Source organism: Crinia signifera, chromosome 2, assembly GCF_055691185.1.
Source record: "Crinia signifera chromosome 2, ASM5569118v1, whole genome shotgun sequence".
NCBI lineage: Eukaryota > Metazoa > Chordata > Amphibia > Anura > Myobatrachidae > Crinia > Crinia signifera.
In genome coordinates this window covers 165,751,522-165,772,823 of record NC_139218.1, presented here as the reverse complement: position 1 = coordinate 165,772,823, position 21,302 = coordinate 165,751,522, and the positions used below count along the sequence as shown (strand labels likewise).

The 21,302-nt window shown below is 41.5% G+C and overlaps 1 protein-coding gene across 4 annotated transcripts in view; it reads right to left on the bottom strand.

The window, feature by feature from the left end:
• Positions 1 to 21,302, bottom strand: part of NAV1 (neuron navigator 1) — a 206,624-nt gene that overhangs the window by 94,869 nt on the left and 90,453 nt on the right. For all 4 annotated transcript variants that reach the window (XM_083173161.1, XM_083173162.1, XM_083173163.1 and 1 more), the window contains one exon: positions 4,850 to 4,988. In XM_083173161.1, the coding sequence (XP_083029287.1) occupies positions 4,850 to 4,988 (139 nt within the window). The remainder of the gene's footprint in view (positions 1 to 4,849; positions 4,989 to 21,302) is intronic.

Sequence of the window (21,302 nt, the reverse complement as noted above, 5' to 3'; positions counted from 1 at the left end):
TACAGCCTCTTTTTTCATACTTACCTCATCCCCCGGAGTCCACGGTGGACGCCAGCGGACCATCAGGGGACCAGGTAAGTATGAAAAAATAAAAAAAATTACAAAATCTGTAAAAATCCCTTATCCAAAATGCTCGTGGCCCCAAACATTTCAGATGAGGGATACTCAACCTGTATATCATGGCCTAAAATAAAGACATAATATACAGTATATCACAATGTACATCCTGGAATTTAGGGCCTGATTCTGGATCACACACAGCGATGCAAAGTTCGCAGTGCTGCCTGTGATTTAAACACTGCTCATCCAGCCGCCCGCCCCCTTCGCATGCCAACACGTCTGCACAGCTGTGAATGGATGCTTTGCATAAACATCCATTTGCAGCCATGGAGCGAGGACCACAATTCGATGGTCGCTGACGAGGAACGAGCATGCAAAACTAAGACACTCTCAGGTGTTTTACATGTGTGCACTCAGTGCAAGGACAGGATGGACAGCTGACATCTACTGTCCCCGGCAGCCGCGTCACTGCCTCATTTCCTTGAGAATGCCCAGCGTTTCCATGGTAACAATCATGAAACACTGGACGTTCCTATGGTTGCGTCCATCCGCCGCCGCCCCACGCCCGCACTGGTGGGTGCGATGGTGCGGCAAACTTACAGTTTGCTGTACCTGTTCGCACCCTACATCTGGACATGTGCCAAACATCATTCCCCGTGCAAATGCGTTAGGGAACGAAGGGACCTGAATAAGGTCCTTCATCTCATCTCCCTCATCCTGGCTTACTAACACAAGATACACTGTAGTGTATACACTGTAGATACACTTCTAGTTGTTGTCGGCTTCAGTGAGTTTTCTAAACTTTGAATTTACTAAAAATTCTCCACAAAAGCCCTTGTGAAGAAATATCTGCTACGGGCCCAATTCAGCCAAGATCACAGAGGTAAAACTAACAACTATGGTTGGAAAAACCAAACCAATCGGGCGCAATGAGTGACCTCACCTTTTATAGAAAAAAGGGGAGGAGAAACACGGATGGTATTTAAAGAGGGGAATTGCACACAACTTATTAGATTCTTAAATGGTATTGATACCAATATCAATGAATATAGAAGCGTAGTTGGCTGCTCCCAATTACAAATTGGATGGTTTGTAGGGGGACAAGTATAATAGAATCAGATATATGTGATCACTCACATATATCTAGAGAGCGCCACACCAATGGATGTAATCAATGTAGATTTATTACTTTTAAAATTATTATAAATCTCTCAATAAAATGTACAATTTAATAAGTACTCACAAAAAAATATATAAAAACACAATGGAATAACAATAGATTTGCATACACTCCTGATAAAGTCAATTTAAGGACTGTGTTTAAACAGTAGTATGTCCTTTGATTATCCCTTGATAGGGACTTAGAGCTTTTTAGACAATGATAGTTTCATTAAGGGTGATAGAACAGACCTCAATTTCTTTTTCTATAGCCGATGGAATGAATTGATGGCAATCTCTATTCTGTGTGATTAACAGACAGCTCAAGCTCCCCTGTCAGCGGTCGCCGCCTGTTGACGATCCGCTGATGTGATGTTTGTACAGGGGGCGAGCCGTCCGTCTCCAGCAAGCTGTACAGATTAGCTGTATGCCGGGAATCACAATTAGTGACACGGTGCGGGACTCACCCAGGTTGGTGGAATTACCAGTCGGACGCCGGCTGTTGGTATATGCTGGAAACACTGGGGAGATCACCGCAGGAAGGCAGAAGGAAAAGCGGCTTGAAGATTGTGGAGGCAGGTGGTTGTATCTATCACTCAGTAGTAGCTGTAGGAGGTGTATAGCAATCCTTTACGCGTTTCTCCGCTATAGCAGGGCAGCGGTTTCTTCAGAAGGCAGATAAAACTGACATTGTGAGTCAGGGTATTTATTATGCTGACATCCAATCGTATTTTGGTGTTAATTGATGCTTCAATGAGGTATCAGTATTCAGGTGGTTCATTAACCCTTACAGGATAGAGTCTTTGGCAGAAGCATCAATTACTTACATGTGTGCAATTTTCAGATGTTTTTTTAAAAGAAGAAAACCATCATATTGAACTCCCTATCTCTGTATAACATAGTGTTATTACATACAATAAATAAATAAACTAATAAACATTGGCTAATGTGTAAGGGATATTCAATGTTAGATCATTAAGAAAAAAGCATATAAGAACACAAAGAAAAAAAACAAATACTAAACATATAGATACTAATGTGGAAAAAAAAAATATATAATACAATAAAATAAAATAAAAAGAAGAAACAGAAAATAACGAGGAATGGCATAACGAGGAATGGCATCATAGTTGGTGCTTTTGTTGCTAAGCCAGAGCACTGCTGATTGAGCCATTTGGCTCTATACAAAGAAACATGACAATCTACCTATTATAGTGTTAAATATCCACCCTGATTCCACAGAACCTTCCTCTTTCACTCCGTGATTTACTATGATGCCATTCCTCGTTATGCCATTCCTCGTTATTTTCTGTTTCTTCTTTTTATTTTATTTTATTGTATTATATATTTTTTTTTTCCACATTAGTATCTATATGTTTAGTATTTGTTTTTTTTCTTTGTGTTCTTATATGCTTTTTTCTTAATGATCTAACATTGAATATCCCTTACACATTAGCCAATGTTTATTAGTTTATTTATTTATTGTATGTAATAACACTATGTTATACAGAGATAGGGAGTTCAATATGATGGTTTTCTTCTTTTAAAAAAACATCAGAAAATTGCACACATGTAAGTAATTGATGCTTCTGCCAAAGACTATCCTGTAAGGGTTAATGAACCACCTGAATACTGATACCTCATTGAAGCATCAATTAACACCAAAATACGATTGGATGTCAGCCCAATAAATACCCTGACTCACAATGTCAGTTTTATCTGCCTTCTGAAGAAACCGCTGCCCTGCTATAGCGGAGAAACGCGTAAAGGATTGCTATACACCTCCTACAGCTACTACTGAGTGATAGATACAACCACCTGCCTCCACAATCTTCAAGCCGCTTTTCCTTCTGCCTTCCTGCGGTGATCTCCCCAGTGTTTCCAGCATATACCAACAGCCGGCGTCCGACTGGTAATTCCACCAACCTGGGTGAGTCCCGCACCGTGTCACTAATTGTGATTCCCGGCATACAGCTAATCTGTACAGCTTGCTGGAGACGGACGGCTCGCCCCCTGTACAAACATCACATCAGCGGATCGTCAACAGGCGGCGACCGCTGACAGGGGAGCTTGAGCTGTCTGTTAATCACACAGAATAGAGATTGCCATCAATTCATTCCATCGGCTATAGAAAAAGAAATTGAGGTCTGTTCTATCACCCTTAATGAAACTATCATTGTCTAAAAAGCTCTAAGTCCCTATCAAGGGATAATCAAAGGACATACTACTGTTTAAACACAGTCCTTAAATTGACTTTATCAGGAGTGTATGCAAATCTATTGTTATTCCATTGTGTTTTTATATATTTTTTTGTGAGTACTTATTAAATTGTACATTTTATTGAGAGATTTATAATAATTTTAAAAGTAATAAATCTACATTGATTACATCCATTGGTGTGGCGCTCTCTAGATATATGTGAGTGATCACATATATCTGATTCTATTAAGATCACAGAGGACCGAGCGTTATCTGTGCAATCGGAGGCTCCGAACGCCTGTAAATCGCTTGCTGCTCGCTGTGTGATTGAGAAAACAAAGGCGTTCACTGGTTGTTGGGAGTGAGGGCTGTGACGTCATCAGCAATCTCCTTCTCACCACGGCCATAAGTCCTGGCTTACTCAGTGCTGCGAAGAGCAGGAAATCCATTCAATGGTAAACAGATTTCTCTGTGTGCATGGCTGAGAATGAATTTGCAGACGTACACAGGGGTGAGAATTAGCATGTGCGGGGTGGCTGTGGTGCCGTTTACCTGATCGCTGGGCTCTGAAAATTCACAGCCCAGCGATCAGGTTTGAATCAGACCCTATGTTCAGCTTCACTACTGTTTTCTCCCTGCAATAATTCTGGAATTTACACATTTTTGTTTACAGATACTGAATTGTCTATTACTGAATTGGGGGAGATTTATCAAACCTTGGAGTGAGAAACTTAACAAATCAGCTCCTGTCCTTATTCAAACACAGCCTGCAAAATTGCACCTAGAAGCTCGATGATGGGCGATTTATCTACATGTTATCTCTCTCCAAGGGTTAATACAGCTCCCCTCAGGTGTCTCTGTTCCTGTACATGCTGCTGCTGTTGCCGCCTACTACTATATGGTGTTACCAGTCTATTTACAGGTTACCTGCTATTGCTGCCAAGACCCACAAGTATGTACCTGAACAGTTACACTGAGGAGAAAGGTGTTTATTGTAAGGAAACTAGTGGGGAGTGGCAGTGACTGACATTTATGATGCCATGCCAGTACTGGCTATCCTTAGGCTTAAAACAAATCACCCATTGTCACACACGCCAATAATGTAACTAGATTAGCACTTAGCAAATTTACACATTTTATTATACATGTTGTAGTACTAACTAAACAAGCCAATAACGTTATTTTTCTCATTAAAAACACAAAAAAGCCTTAAGAAAAAGGTTCAAGCTGATACACAACCAAGTATAAAGACTTCTAGAACATTCATAGAACACATAACTCAATTGGTTCTAATAAAATTACTTTACTACCAAGTATACAACTGTCTATATGAAAAAGTCCCAATTTCATGCTTTCCTTAGATGTCATACCCAAATTAGTAATATACAGAGAATGATCATCCCTTTACTCCCCAAAACAATTTAATTCTTACTGCGATAGTGGAGCTCCGTCGGGATGCAGTGGGTGTGGAGGGCAGGGAAGTGAGCGAGGAGCTGGCGTTGCACTCCTCTGAACTAAGATTCCCAGAAGCATCGCTCAGGCCGCTGCTTATGGAGCTGCTCTCGTCCCAGCTGTAGACATAAAATGTAGCATCAAACTGTGACAATTTATACCAATTTACTAAACTGTGAAACAAATACACAAATGTTATAGAACTAATTGCAATGATAAAAACTAGACCCAAAAAAAAGCCATCTTTAATACTCAAAGACATTTTTATAAGAACTTAGCAGTGGAATGAATATCCTTCTGTACACTTCCTTACCAGTAGAACCATCGTTGGGAACAAGGATAGTGTAGCACTAACCCGACTGATGCAAATTACTGTTATTTACTGGGCAAATAACTCCATTATCGGATAAGACACATTAATGCAAATACACTGCATTATCAATTTAAACTTCCTTTAAAATAACATTTTCATAAATTGTTATAGAAAAAACAGAAATTCTTAAGTTCTCAAGAACTATGAAAATATGGGAGCACTTTTATAAATAGATTTTGGTGATTATCTAAATGAAGTGCTTTTATTACTCCCAGTTATAGTTGCAATCTAGGTGTTCCTAACCAGTCCCCTTACTTATGGTCCATGTTTAATATGAAAAAGGCAAACATGCCATATCACAGCTGCAATGCAGTCTCACACCTGGGAGATGCTACACCTGCCCATAACAATAATTGTAAACAAACTATCCTTTTATTTGCAGATGTTAAGTTGCATACACACGTACAGATTTATCTGTCTGATCTATCTGGTGGGAACAAAAACTTGGAAATGTATGGGAGCAAATGACAATCAAAAAATTGATCCCAAATGTTTTAAAACAGACAGTGATCAGTCAGACAAATTGTTTAAATAATTCTGATCTGCACCAATACATTTTGAGGTTTTTGTTCCCACCAGATAGCTTTACCTCTACTTCTCCCTTCTTTCAGGGAAACAGGACATCATGTAAAACAAGAGCTACTGATCTACTTTGGATTGTTAACCAGCAACAATTCCCAATAGAAGAAACTTTCAGCCTTGTACAGATAATGAAAAACAGAAATGGTAAGATCTGGTAATTCAGGTTTTACAACCTGAAAGATAGGGGAGTTAAGTACTAGTACAGTGGTTCCCAAACTGTGTGTCGTGGCATGTTGGGGTGCAGGACCAATTCATAATATTTACGGTAAATGCAATATGCAAAACCAGAGCTGGTACCTGCTAATCATAAATCATTTAGTCAACAAAAGCACATCTGGTCCCTCACCACATAAGTGAACTGAAGGATGACATAAAATACAATTTACTTATTTTAATTTTTTTTTACATTTGTCAACAAGCAGCTTTTTGCCAAGGGGTGACATGAAAAATATACTTATACGCTAGTACACCATGGTTCAAAAAAGTTCAAGACCCACTGTACTAGTACAATGCTTCCCACCAGTCAATGGCATCTGCATTATGCTATAGCCAGTGAGTGAGTTCAGTTAGACTGAAGCCAATGAAATGGGTTCTTCATTATTTGGATATAACTAGAACAGATTTTGCATAGTACCAAAATAACCATAATGTAATGGTGTGACCAGGACACTCTGCATGTCTGGTGTTTGCAAGAATGGATTTGTAGTATAGTATATATTGCACTGTAGTAAAAGGAAGGTATTCATTAGGTCAACTACTGGTGGTCAACATCCTCAAAGGTTGACATGGTCATTAGGTCGACACAAGCATTAGGTCGACACGGGTGTTCACTTTAATTTCTTTTTTGAGATGACAGGCGAGGCGTAGCGAGTGCAGCGAGCCCCGCACGGGGCGGCGGAACGCCTCCTCCGACTTTTTCATTACTCCACTATCCACGTCGGCGCGGAGTTAATTTCATATAGTATGGCGAGCGCAGTGAGCCACCAAGCCCGAAGCGTGGCGAGCCCCGCAAGGGGATGCGGAATACATGTAAAGTAGTCCGCGTCCACTAGCCACGCTTCGGGCTCGGTGTCACATCGCTGTCCCTGCTGTTTAGATAGGGCTTTGCCAGCCTGATGCTGGCGAAGCCAAAAGCGACAGCGGGGCAGAACTGTCAGCGATGCTGACCATTCATACATTCGGCCTGCTATCATTTAGATAGCAGCGCCGATATGGACAGGGGCTCGAGATTTATCCTATGTGCAGGAGGATCAATCTCTTGCAATCTCTTGGTTATACCCAATGGCACGGGATTGTGCATTGGGTCCTACGCATCAGGCACATAAGATCTGGTCAGACAGGCATATCAGATTTTGTCAGATAAATTGACCCAACCTGAATAGGGTCAAATCTGACAAAATCTCACAAGTGTAAGGGGCCCTTAACTCTTCAAGGCTTGGTACATCTGTACGGGATGCAGTCAAAACCCTGAAAACCATTGACCGACGGTCAAAATACCGACATATACATTGTAGAGAGGTGAAAAAGTCTACATAACTTTCGGTCGATAGGTCGACATGGATTTTTTTCACTGTTTTTTTACCCGACATGTGCCAACAGGCGGTATTTCATGCCCTACCATCCACTAGGGCGTGGTGGGAGAATAAAAAAATTGTGCCGAGCGCAGCATTGCAAGCGAAGCGAGCGAGGGGCTGCGGTTGACTTCCAACTGTGTCCATGTCAACTGTGTTGACATTCGGGACAAAAAACTATGAAAAAAGCCATGTCGACCTTGCGACCTGTCGACCGAAAGTCATGTCAACTTTTTCACCTGTCTACATTGTATATGTCGGTATTTTGACCTTGTAGGTATTTTAAATGTCGGTATTTTGACCTTGTCGGGATTTTGACAGTCGGTCAATAGCTGTCGGTATTTTGACCGTTGGTATTTCATACCGAACCATCTGTACAGGTATCTCAGAATAGCACAGAATTGGATATGCTTTATCACAATATTATGTTTCATTACATCTGGCCCTAATAGAAAGTGTTACTAAGCCTTGAATTGTTTAGTATTTATTATGCAATGGGCATCTACCTAAAGCTCCATCTGATTGAGTTGTGCATATTTTTGAAAAGATGCCTGTTTCTAATGATCTCTTGCACCTAGTATGTGTCTGGATTCAGTGCTTATACTTATGGATAATGGCTGTGGATGCTAGAACAGTGGGCGGGAGAAGCCTGCACAGAAGCATCACTAGGGTAGTCCCCCTTCCAGGTTGGTATAAACTGGGTCTCCCTGCTAGCCAACAAGATTAAATGATGTTCCACCAAGGCCAAACCCCAAAATGATGAACAGACTTTTTGAATAGAATGAAAGTACAATATAATGCATTAGTAGGGAAAAGGAACCCCAGATGTGTCCGACTCAATATCATGCTTTAGAAGTGCCAAGGGGGGAGAATATATAACACATTGTAGAATATTGTGGATTACAAATAGTTACAAGCAGCTGGTGACCAAGTCAGACCTATGTCCAGTCATTTGAAATCTTATCTTTTAAAAACATGTCCTGGCCAGCTGTCCAGACAGCTGCTTTATTTGCCTGCATCAATAAGATAAATGGTTTCAAGATCCATGATAGTTCTAACAACATTCTATTGAAAAAATAATAATCTTTGGATATCACACTTTGAACAATTTGTTACAATGTACACTATAACAAAACTAAATTATAAGATCGTATATAAGGAATTTTTTTATTATCCTAGAAAATGTGAATACTGGCTATCACAGAATTCTAAAAACACTACCCTTCTGTTTGTGTATAAGGAATATGCTGCCAGAGTAAGAAGTAAACCAAGTGTTCCACAAAAAAATTTACTTTGGCAGAGAAAGCCCCAAAATAAAATAGGTCTATTTAAGCATAAGTGAACATGCCATTATGCGAAAATCTTATGTAGTGCACTGCACAACATAATACAATTTGGTAAAACAGTATAGTACACAGCTGATATTTTAAATTAGTATGTCATAACATGGATCACTCTATGGGATCATCATCGTAACTCAGATTGTCTGCTGCAACTCTGTTAAACATGCCAGGAAATCCTCTTTAGAAGATGCACTCTGGCCTCGGCTCTCTTAGTAAAAACAGGGGTTCAAGCTCGCTGGCTGGAGCCACTCCTTCTCCATCCCCAAACTGATTGACAGGCTGCACTGTCAGGAACTTTTTCTGCACATGTGCCGAATGGGTCCTGCGCACACAGATAACCCACCAGCAGATCTGTACATAATCCATTGGGTTTTGCATGCAAATATGAATCAGGCCCTTTCACAGGATATTTGCCGATGTTGCTTACCTCTCATAACTATATGACCTTGATAAAATAAACTTTCCCTCCATCACATAGACTGGGAGAAAATCGGTTACCAGCTAGTGGGCTTTGATAGGTAAAGATTCATAAACAGGAGCTACAACCTTCAGTTACGGTTTGCCTTCCTTCTCATGAACCATATAGTACCCAACTTGTCCAAATCCATTCTTTGGCAGTAGGAATAATGGTAATTTCCTTCCTTTAACTGCTTCACTTTATTTTTTATTTAAAAAAAAGCAGAGAACAAAAAATCTAAGGTCACTGTAGATTTATGTTGACTTTAAAAAAAATTAAATAAACTGGTCAGCTGAGTTCACCACTGTATGTGATACGCTAAAGATCACTATTACGGAGATGCAGAGAAAACCATGAGTCTCCTGGTGGCATCAGTAAAGATGTGTAATATGATAGGATATAGCAATAAGCAGGTTTCATATGTGTTTTTGATATTCATTATACAGACAATGATAATGGGGACATTGGGGCAGATGTATTAAGCCTGTAGAAGAGATAAACTGGTGATAAAATGGAGATAAAGTGGAAGGAGATAATGCACCAGCCAATCAACTCCTACTGGTCATATTTCAAACACAGCTGATTGGCTGATGCGTAATCTCTTTTCACTTGATCTCCAGTTTATCTCTTCTCCAGGCTTAATACATCTGCCCCATTGTATGCCAACATTGCAAATTAAAGCAATTTGACGATAGTTATAACATTAACTAGGATGATGTATGTTTTAATTTGTAATCCCAACATGGTTTTCATAATTCTTTAAATTGCGTTATTAGTTTGATGTATTTGCATTAATAGGGTCTCCGTTCTCATTACAACAATATACATGTCATAATTGTAGCGGTTCTTTTAAGCTGCTTTAAGAAAGCCTTTTAAGGGGCATAAACATGGTGCGATTCTGGCCATGGACAATTTCCCTTTGAAGTGCATGTAGTCATTTTTCTACTTCCTCTCCACTAGCCAGTTAAGGTAACTGTACCCGAAGGAAGGATGAACGTTTGTGAGGTAGGATAAAGTGTTAAATAAAATATGTGGTGAGATTCATACCAGCACACCACAATAACATACTCAACAAACATTGTCAACCCCATTATTGTAATTTTATCAAAGTCACTAGTGACAATTAGTGAGCAACAATGTCAGCAAAACTTAGGTTTTAACCTTGGTCAAACTCAGGTTTTTAAATAACCTAGAAGGCACAAGACAATACTGTCTTCACACTTCTTGCAACCGGCAAGATGAAGATCGCAACTAAATTGCAATCAGGACAGCGCACTGAGGTGGGCCAGCCCCTTTGTAGAAACTGCATTAAACAATCCAGCTTAAAGTCCTCTGGTGGGAAGCCAAACTTCTCACACCATGCCACATATTTACGCTACATCTTATGATAATGGGATGCAGTCAGATATTTCTTAGCCTGGGTCATTTTAGCAATTCCTGAGTAGTGAAATCCTTATATTTATTTATTTATTAACAGTTTCTTATATAGCGAAGCATATATGAAGCTGAGCTTCCCAGGGTGACCATTTCCCTTGAAAATGCACCCCCTGTGTGACAGCTCCCCAGCCTTGGAGACTGGCGTCTGTTAACAGAATCCAGTCCTGGATTTTGAACCTCCGCCCCGCCAAGAGATTTGGAGGATGAAGCCACCACTGCAGAGACTGCTTTGTCCGAGCTGACAGGTGAAATCAACCTGTGCATATGGAGGTGCGATCTGGACCACTTGCTCAGCAGGTTCAATTGGAACACCCTGGAGTGAAATCTCCCAAACTGGAGTGCCTTGAAGGAGGCCACCATCTTGCCCATCAACCTGATGCATTGGTAAATTGATACCTGAAATGGAGTAATCACTTCTACCAGCAACTGTCGAAGTGCGGACATCTTGTCCTCTGGTAGGAACACCCTCCTCTCCACCGTGTCCAAGATCATCCCAGAAATTGGAGACATTGGGTTGGAACTAAATAGGATTTTGGTAGGCTCAATATCCAGCCGTCCAGGTATGGGATTATGTTTATCCCTCCCAAACAGCCACCCCAAAATAATAAAGTAAAGCAAATTCAATAAAAACTCTCTGGAGCTCCAGGAGCGTGCATCCTATTCCTGAGGGCACATTTTCTAAAACTGGCTATTGGAGGGGAAGTAGAGGGGAGGAGCCAGCACACCCAGGTTAAATAAAGTTTTATGTGCCCGTCGCTCTTGTCGGACGACCTCTATTCCCCAATGTATTGAGACCTCTGTATCCCATATGGATGATAGTGAAAATTGTTACCCTATTACCATCAGACAAATACTGCCGCTAGATAGAAAGGTACATCCCTCAAGGAGAAAGACCTCAGTAGAGGCTGAAAGCGCTTGGAGTAAGGACTTCTGAGGAGGGTGAACTGGATGTTTTGGACCTCTTACCTGTTGATTCCAGATGTTTGACGGTGAATCCTGGGATTTCTGTTACATTTTGCGAATTTGAGGACAGGATTTGTTTCCAAGCTCATCCTTGGTAATTGGCCATTCTCCCTGTTCACCTTCCTATTATTAATCACTCACTCTGTCTCTATTTTTGTTTTTAATAATTGGTGTTATACTACATATATAATCTCATCATTTTTGGGGTCATCACCGGCTTCCATTGTCCTGAGTTTGGCTGCTATTGGTCTGGACACGGGGAACCCGTTTTGAAATCAAATCTGTCAGAGGCGGAGAAGAGGAACGCCCCACTGACAGGAGGGATTTACGGTATTCATTATATATACACACCACTTGCTATCTGTTATTGGAAGAAGAGGAGCATATCCCGCCATTCAGGGATGTACCTTTCTATTTAGCGTCAGTGAAGGGAACACCCTAATTCTTGTATATCTTTTGTCGCTTAATAATGCTTTGACAGTGGCGCGACACTACTAACTGAAATAAACACAAAGATCCTGACTTTTATTTCATGCATGAAATCATGCAAACATAGATTTTCTATTTCTAACTACAGTAAAAGCAGTGAACCATCAAAAGTTTTCTTCGCCTAATTACTCCTAGTACAGAAAAATGCTTATACACAGTTTAGATGATCTCGGTGTATGGGCTAGAAGTAACTTTAGAAGAATTTGATGACATCAGACTCCCCATTTCTTTATTGTTAAACCACAATTCTGGATTACTGTATATTGAAATTATCAAACAAAATTAAAACGGTCCAAGCAAAATAATGCGTTTATAATATAGTGCAAAATAAACAGCAATGTGGTACAGACAGGGAAGGCTGTCATCTCATATTTCAGTAGCCAAATACAATATACTGTAAACAGCTTTAGAACTGATGTGCACCAACATCACTAATATCCCGGTGCCACATATAACATATTACCTGAAGCCTCAAACACTTTTGCCAGAGGTCTTAAATATAATACACAAAATCAAAATTAATTGTACTGCTGGTTCAGAATGGTTTGATCTGCTTTGAGTCATCAATAGTAAGGAGGATTCTTTAAAATATTAACACTAATAGTCTATATACATTTAATAATATATTTTATGGGTCCCTCACAAATTATAGGTGTATTACCTTATTAATGTCCTTTTAAGCAGGCTGAGAAAAATAGCATTTATTTAATGACTTGAATCAGAGCAACCCTTTTATTTTGATATAGATCTCGCACCAGTGTTGTTACATAGAAATATAAAATCTGACTGGCAGATAAAAAACTACTTTGCCATTTAGTTTGCTTATTTTTTAACTAAGGATTACTCTGTTGAGAAATGTTACAACTCAAAAGTTTTATAATTGGTTGCCATACCAATTCGGTGCTATTATAGTTGCACATGAAGGTTTAATTTAAATTTGTTAAAGTATTTAAAAATAAAGGATTTCTACTACCAGGAAAAAAAATAAAAAAGGTTATAAAATATCAGTATAGTGTGTCAGCAGCGCTGACATGTGCGGGTCTCGCAGGCCCTCTTAAGGGATCTGGCCCAGCTCAGCCCCGCCGGTGATATTGCTTTGTACAGAGTGTCATATGCTCTGTCCTGTCCAGTCCAGTCCCATCCTGTCTTGGTCTGTCCTGGTCCTGTCAGTCCTGGTCCTGTTGGAGTCTTGTCCTGCTACAGTCTGGATCCTGTCAGAGTCTAGTTTTGTTACAGTCTGGGTCAAGTTATCGTCCAATCACAGTCTTGGCTTGGTCCAGTCACAGTCCTGCCTTGGTCCAGTCACAGTCCTGTCCCCATCCTGGTCCGGTTGTGGTTCAGTCATTGTCTTTCTATGGTCTGCATCCAGTCCTGATCTGGTCTCAGTCCAGTCTTGGTCTGGTTCTGGTCCAGTCTTGGTCTGGTTCTGGTCCAGTCTTGGTCTGGTTCTGGTCCAGTCTTGGTCAGCGTGGCACCATCTAGTCCTGCCAAGTCTCTCCCGGCGTGCACGTTACCATCCTGTGCTGCCGGAGGGTTCGGTCCGGTCACGTAAGTGCTCCAGTGGAGCCTGGTTCCTTTATTTCTACGGGCAAGCTTCCCTTTATCCTAAGTTATTATTATTATTGTCCTGGTTCAGCTCTCCGTGATTCGGAGAGGCCCACGGCTGTGGGTCCACGCCAGTTTTGGGGTACCATCACTTTAAGTGTACTATTTTATGTTGGCGTGTGTTTTGTTTGGCGGCACCCTGTTATTACTTGGTCCGGTGCTTGTGACTTGGTCACACTCCCCGTCCTTGGCCTGGTGCCGTTAGCCAGGCTGTTTAGTCCAGATAGACCCTGTTAGTTAGATCATACTCTTGGTCCTGTCCCTGACGGTCGCCATAGGTTTGTACCATCCTAAAACCTGGTTGCATCGGGGTCGGAGCAGGCTTAACTCACTCCCTCGAACGCAGCGACTAAAAAGGTGAAGCCTAGCACCTTGCAACCTACGGCCACCTGCCTGGGATGGCCAATAGAGTCTGAGCAGGATTTTGCCGTGGCCGTTCTAAACAGCGGTCACCACTGAGGGCTCAGCCCACCACCATCGTCCACACGTGCCTGTCCCGGTACTCCAACGGTGGGTTCACACTCCTTAACATTGTGTGTGTGTGTGTGTGCTCTCAGCCTCCCATATCTTTGTACACTTGAGTTTAAAAATGTCATATTACACGTCTGTCAGAGGAGCTCTATGTCTAAAATCAATTTGCAAAGAGGCATTTTTTAGGGGGCGTGATCAGACTGACATTTCGAGCGGCAGTAAGAACTTGGAGCTCCTGTTCAAAAGCTCCCCCAGGGCTACTATGATGCCTGCACTGCTGCTGCCTGCGGCTCCAACCCTGCCTCTCCCGGCTAGCGGGGAGACGGTGGTACATCTGCAGGACTGACGTGTCATTGTGAGGTCTCCGGCGGGTTGCTGCATAACTGCACGTGGGAAGCAGCTGCCTTGAGTGTCCGAACGTGACTGCCGGAGCTGTTCTGTCGGCAAGGAGGTACTGGAGGTGGCTATAGATGTAGTCCAGCACCAATTCAGAAGCAGGGTGGTAGAACGCTTTCCAAGACAGTGAACTGCACAGACTTGGCCTGGAAGACAGCTCTAAGAAGGGCAATGAGATCTGTCTGTGTGTACCATACTGCACCAGCCTGGAAGTTGCTGGTGGGTCCTGATTGATCTGGAGACACGGGAAGTGACTTTGTCCTAATATGGGACGCTGTCGCTTTAAGAAGTGCAGTCTTGTCAGGATCAAACAAATTTATAAGCAATTAATTGTTGAATAATAAATTGTATTTATTAAAAATAGTTGTACATATAAGTGAATAAAGTGCACATCACAATAAGGTGACACCATTTACCACTGGACACAGCTTTTTTCAATTACTCAAATTTTAACTTTGATGCAATTGCACCATTTTTTAGCATATCAAATGTTTAAATAAATTGTTATTGTTACATTTTTTTACAATTCCTTGTTCTGTCTTCAATTGCGCAATCTCCCCTCACTTCTCAATGACATTAATAAATAAAAACACATACCAGACAAACAACATAAAACATATAGTGCTGGCTATAGATTTGAGGCAAATAGCAGGCTTGGAATTCATATGGCATTATGTTAGTTCCTTAATGGCAGTTTGTAATCCATTATAGTTACCAGACCTGACACTGTCAATGGTCTCCAACAGCGATTGGTGATGCCTTGAAAGGACTGGTACCTTGGTAGAGCTCTACCAAGGTACCAGTCCTTTCAAGGCATCACCAGCCGGGTCACCCCTACAGTGGACAGCAATATTACATTACTGGTAAAGGAGAGAAATTTGCACCTGTGTGAGGAGGTCTACCCACTTCACAATCGCTGTTGGAGACCATTGACTGTGTCAGGACTGGTAACTATAATGGATTACAAACTGCCATTAAGGAACTAACATAATGCCATATGAATTCCAAGCCTGCTATTTGCCTCAAATCTATAGCCAGCACTATATATGTTTTATGTTTTTTGTCGTATGTGTTTTTATTTATTAATGTCATTGTGAAGTGCACTTCATTCATTTATATGTACAACTATTTTTAATAAATACAATTTATTATTCAACAATTAATTGCTTATAAATTTGTTTGATCCCGACAAGACTGCGCTTCTTAAAGCGACAGCGTCCCATATTGGGACAAAGTCACTTCCTGTTTTTCCTAGTATTTTGTAAGAGGCAACACATCCTCTTCTAAAAAGCAGCAGCAGCCTTGCCGGGTACATTAAGCTTTATTTGTGATCCAAATCACCAGGTTGAATACCCCCAGCGCTCCTAGGTGCCCCTAGGGACACTCCCTCTTCCTGATCTGGAGACAAGTGTGTAAACAGTGAGTAAAACACTGTTCCACCTTTATTATTATACTACAGTTACAGTGTGACTTGGACTTAGGATATTTATATAAGGCTACAGCCTATAAATCTTGTTACGGTGCCCTACGGTTGACTCTGCCGTGTAGGATCTACTAACATAACATCGATTTCACAGTCAGCTTGCTGGATATAATGTGACTATTCAACTAGCTCTACGTCCACCCATGTCCCCTCAGATAACGATCTAGTCATATCGCACTTCATGTAACCAGCACAGTGGCTGAACACTCAGTTCTATACTAATTGGCTGTGGGCCCTCATTATATAAAACTTGTACAAGGGAGCTCTTCTAGTGACCAATTAAGGCTAAAAAAAAACCCAAAGCACATCTCCATCCACCTGTTCTATCCCTGAGCCAAAAGATACCTCTTCTAGCCAGCTAAATACGTCCTCCGCATCCACATCTGCATTTCCCATCCCAGGGCTTTTCTACACAATTGGCGGGTACAGGGGTAGACCTCAATTCTAGGGCACCTATCATGGTCAGGAATCTATGTCCTGACAGAGTTCAAAACTGAGCTCACTCAGGACCTTACTACTGCTATATGTGAAGTTAAAGTAGAGGTTTCTGCACTGGGGTCTCTGGTTGACCGCCTGAAAAGAAAGCTGGAGGAGCTTACCAAATCCCATAACGAATTAACTCCAACCCATGATGGCCAGCAACAGGAGCAATATTAATTTGCTACTAAAATGTCAGATATGGAAGACCGCTCTAGAAGGAATAAACAAAGATCCGAAGCATTCCAGATTCTGTTTCGAACTCAGACCTCGAGTACTATGTTATGTCTTTTTTGCAAAATCCTGCCCACAACTGATGATAGAGAGCTCATATTGGATAGAGTACACCATTTAGCCATAACTAGAGCCATCCGGGGTCCCTGTCAAGCGATATATTGACGCAGGTACACTTCACCATAAAGGATTGTAAACGGTCCAAAATATGGGCTCCTCTGATATCTTGGGTGGATTTCAACAGTTACCGAATTTCTCAGAGGCCATTATTGCCAATCGGAGAAAGCTAGCCACGGTAACCACAGCTTTACATGATCAGGAGATTTGATATAGGTTGGACTTCCCGGTCAAGCTCATCATAGTCTATGAGCGCTCATCATATGTGATCTTTGATCTAGCAGTAGGTATAAAGCTCTTGGTTGACTGGGATTTCATGGTTAAAATCCCACAATCATCGAAAATCACAAACCCATTTTTTTGTTCATCTAGAAGAAAAATTTCTTTACAGTCAGAACAGTTAAACTTTGGAACTCTTCCTGAAGAGTGTCGGCAGCAGGGCTGGCAACAGAAATCTTGGGGTCCGGTAAACTGATATATCTGGGGGGCCCAATACCCCGACCCTTGAGCAGAACATTTTTAGTACACTGCATATTGAATGTGTTTTTTTATTGTTACAAAAGAAACATAATTAGTATTCACTAATACCAGAGGGGGGTTCCAAGTAAGTACCCTACAGGAATCCAGGCAGGTGCCTTTATTATTCATTGCTAGGTACTGCACTACTGCAGACATGCTTACAGACCCTGAGCCCCTCTGATCCTTGGGGACCCTCACAAGCTTGGGGCCCAGTACAGGTGTCCCCCCCTGTCGCCTGCTCTGGTCGGCAGACACTATAAATACGTTTAAAATAAGGTTGGATAAACATTTATTGGTTAAAAACATCCACGGGTACGAATAAGTAACAATCTGTTTTTAAAATATCGGAACATACTATATAACAAGGGATAAACTATTATAAACATAGTTTGAACTAGATGGACGCAAGTCTTTATTCAGCCTCACCTACTATGTAACTATGGGGGTTATTCTAGTTCATTCTTGCTGACAAAATCCTTCTTAGATGGACAAAACCATGTGCACTGCGGGTGGGGCAGATGTAACTTGTGCAGAGAGAATTAGATTTGGGTGGGGTTTTTCTTCAAAGTGAGATCTATATTGCAGTGTAAAATCATGCAGTCAGTATTTTCCCTGCACAGAAACAAAATAACTCACCCAAATCTAATACTACTTTCAGACCGCAAATGCCATGTCGCACACAGGATTAGGACACGGGTCCCATCCCCAGAGCAACACGGCAATGCGGTCTGAAAGTTCCGACACCGACACGGCATATTGCCGAGTCGGTGACGTCACATGGGGCGGTGCTGGGCGGCGGCGCGTCATCGGGGGCTCGGGAGGAGGCAGTACTTGGAGCTGACAGTGCTGCCTCCTCCATACTGTGAACGGGACACGGGTCGCTCGACCCAGGCACCCGTTCACACTGCAGTTGACACGGGTCATAGCCGTGTTCAACCCTGGTCAATACCAGGGTTGAACACCCGTGTTGCTCGACCCGTGGTGCCCTTTTCAGACCGCACCGTGACCCGTGTTTAGGCCCCGCGAACACGGCAATATGCCGTGTTCGGAGTGCGGTCTGAAAGCGGTATAATTCTATCTGCACATGTTACATCTGCCCCCCCTGCAGTGCACATGGTTTTGTCCATCTAAGAAGGATTTTGTCAGAATAAATGAACTAGAATAAACCCCTAGGTAACTATGAAGAAAGCTACCTTCTCCACATGCGTAAAGATCCACGACCTGAAATTATTATTAAGGGGATATACTTAGTTTTTTACTTTTCTTCCACAGGCTTGTTTAAGTGGACTTCCATGGCCCGGCTTTAGCCAGACTTTTCACCACTTCAGTTGGGATTCACTGGGTACCTGCAACACCTACTTTAGACAGGTGAGTGACCTGGCTGATGGTATAATATGATTAGAAGTCTATTTGATTTGGTAATTTAGTTTTATACTAAATAAGTTTCAGGCATTTCCTGGTTTCACATTTTGCTTCCCAACAATAGGATACTGGATATTGTTATATCTTTAAATTCTTTTTACTTATACACTATTTTATTATGTATTTTCCTTAGAGTTGCAGCCTTATTGACTAGTATATTATATGTAAAGGTGCCCATACATGGTACAATTATTGTATACAATTTGGACTAGATCACATCGCATAGGTTTTACAATGCAATGAGAAGTGTGAAAGGAGATTGCATCTCATTGCACTTAGTACTTGTACCATGTATGGGCACCTTAAGAATTTATACTTCCCTTTATTTTTTCTATTTATTGGACATGGATGGATTGGACATGGATGGCAAGGTCACTGCCAGCCTTCAAACCCACATAGTTACTGTATTTTTAAGTTTCCCTGCAGTAATGATGTTGACCCAAAGTGTTAGGTCATTTTGGTTATTCCCCCTCCTGTTTTTCGACCCCTTCCCAGGAGAGTTTTTTTTGCAAAACTTTACTTCACTCACCATGGGTTGAGAAATAGTTTTAGAAAATGCTATTCATACGTGTATGTTGTAATATTGAATGATGGCCCACACACACACAAAATGTTAAAGGGGTTGAATTCTCCTAACAAACGCAGAATGGCACGATCTGCTTTCCATAGGCAAAAGGTGGTCATGATGATGCTGCAGGAGACGCATTTTCATTCCTGCTCTCTGCCAGTGCTTTGGGACCATGGCGTGCACTGCGGCCACTCGCCCTGCTTCAGACACACTACTTTATTCTCCCACCGTGCCCTAGTGGATGGTAGGGCATGAAATAATGCCTGTCGGTAAAGGTCGGCTCCAAAAAAAGTGAGAAGGCTCCAAAAAAAGTGAGAAACCTGATGTCAACATAATGCATGTGTCAACCTAATGACTCTGTAGACCTAACCCCATGTTGACCTAATAACTGTCAACCTTCCTCTTGTCAACCTAGTGACCATATAGCATTTAGGGGCAGATGTATTAAGCCTGGTGAAGAGATAAACTGGAGATAGAGTGGAAGGAGATAACGCACCAGCCAATCAGATCCCAACTGTCATATTTCAAACACAGCTGATTGGCTGGTGCATTAACTCTTCCAAGTTATCTCCACTTTATCTCCAGTTTGGTGCATTAACTCTTCCAAGTTATCTCCACTTTATCTCCAGTTTATCTCTTCTCCAGGCTTAATACATCTGCCCCTAATATTACTGGCTGATGGGTTATTTTAAATGGACTTGACTACTTTTATATGTATAGGGTTACCATACTTTTGGCATTGAAAGGGTTCAACGGAAAATTGAAAGGATATTATAGGAAGCAACTGATTGTTTGGACTACTTTTGTGGCTTGTGCTTCTTACAGCAAGGAGAAAATGACATGACCAATGTAAAATGAGAAATCTAAGTTTTTCATCGCTTGGAGGTGTATATTTAATCCAAAAAATCTGTACTGTTCTATAAGCCACTAGTCTAATAGTAACATTACAGACCAATTTTTCAGGGAGCAAGTAAGGAGTTAAGAACTTTAAGGCTGATGCTGGTCATGTGATTTAGTGCAGGCCTTTTGGCTAGATCTTCAACGATACATCAACCATACTTTGAAGATAACTTTTACCATAACCCCCTCATAACCCCCTCATGGGCACTGTGGAATATTCATGCGCTAGACACACACACACCCCTCACACAAGGTGTTAAGGGTCTCCTGGCTAAAATTGCAGCGGCCACCAAAAAAAATTCTCTCCCAATGGATATACTCCAATCCCATTTCTTTACAACTTATGCTCCCGAGATTAAAATGTATTTTCCAGATGGATTGGATAGAGTTTTTGTTGGATGTGGAGACCAAAGGTGCCAAAATTCTTTGACACTTGGCTGCTATATATACACCTACTCTCACAACTCAGGAAAAAGACCGCATTAGACGAGCGGTTTCGCTTACAACATGGTATAATTTGGCCACTCTGGAGAAGGGACACCCCCCTCTCTAGATCACGGTCTGTCTCAGCTCCTTCTATGTTCACTCCTCCTCCAGTAATGGCATTATATGTTGTGCTCATATTCAGAATGCAGATGTAAATGTGTCCATTGTCGAGATACTGTGATGTGCCACTCTATGGCCCTTATTCAGATCTGATCGCAGTACAAATTTGTTTTCAAAATGGGCAAAACCATGTGCACTGCAGGTGGGGCAGATGTAACATGTGCAAAGAGAGTTATATTTGTGTTGAGTTATTTTGTTTCTGTGCAGGGTAAATACTTGCTCCATTATTTTGACACTGCAATTTAGATTTCAGTTTGGAAACACCACACCCAAATGTAACTCTCTCTATACATGTTACAACTGCCCCACCTGCAGTGCACATAGTTTTGCCCATTTTGAGATCAAATTTGTACTGCGATCAGATCTGAATAAGGGCCTATGTCTTTTTCATTGTACTACTTGGTGATGTTTTTAATATAC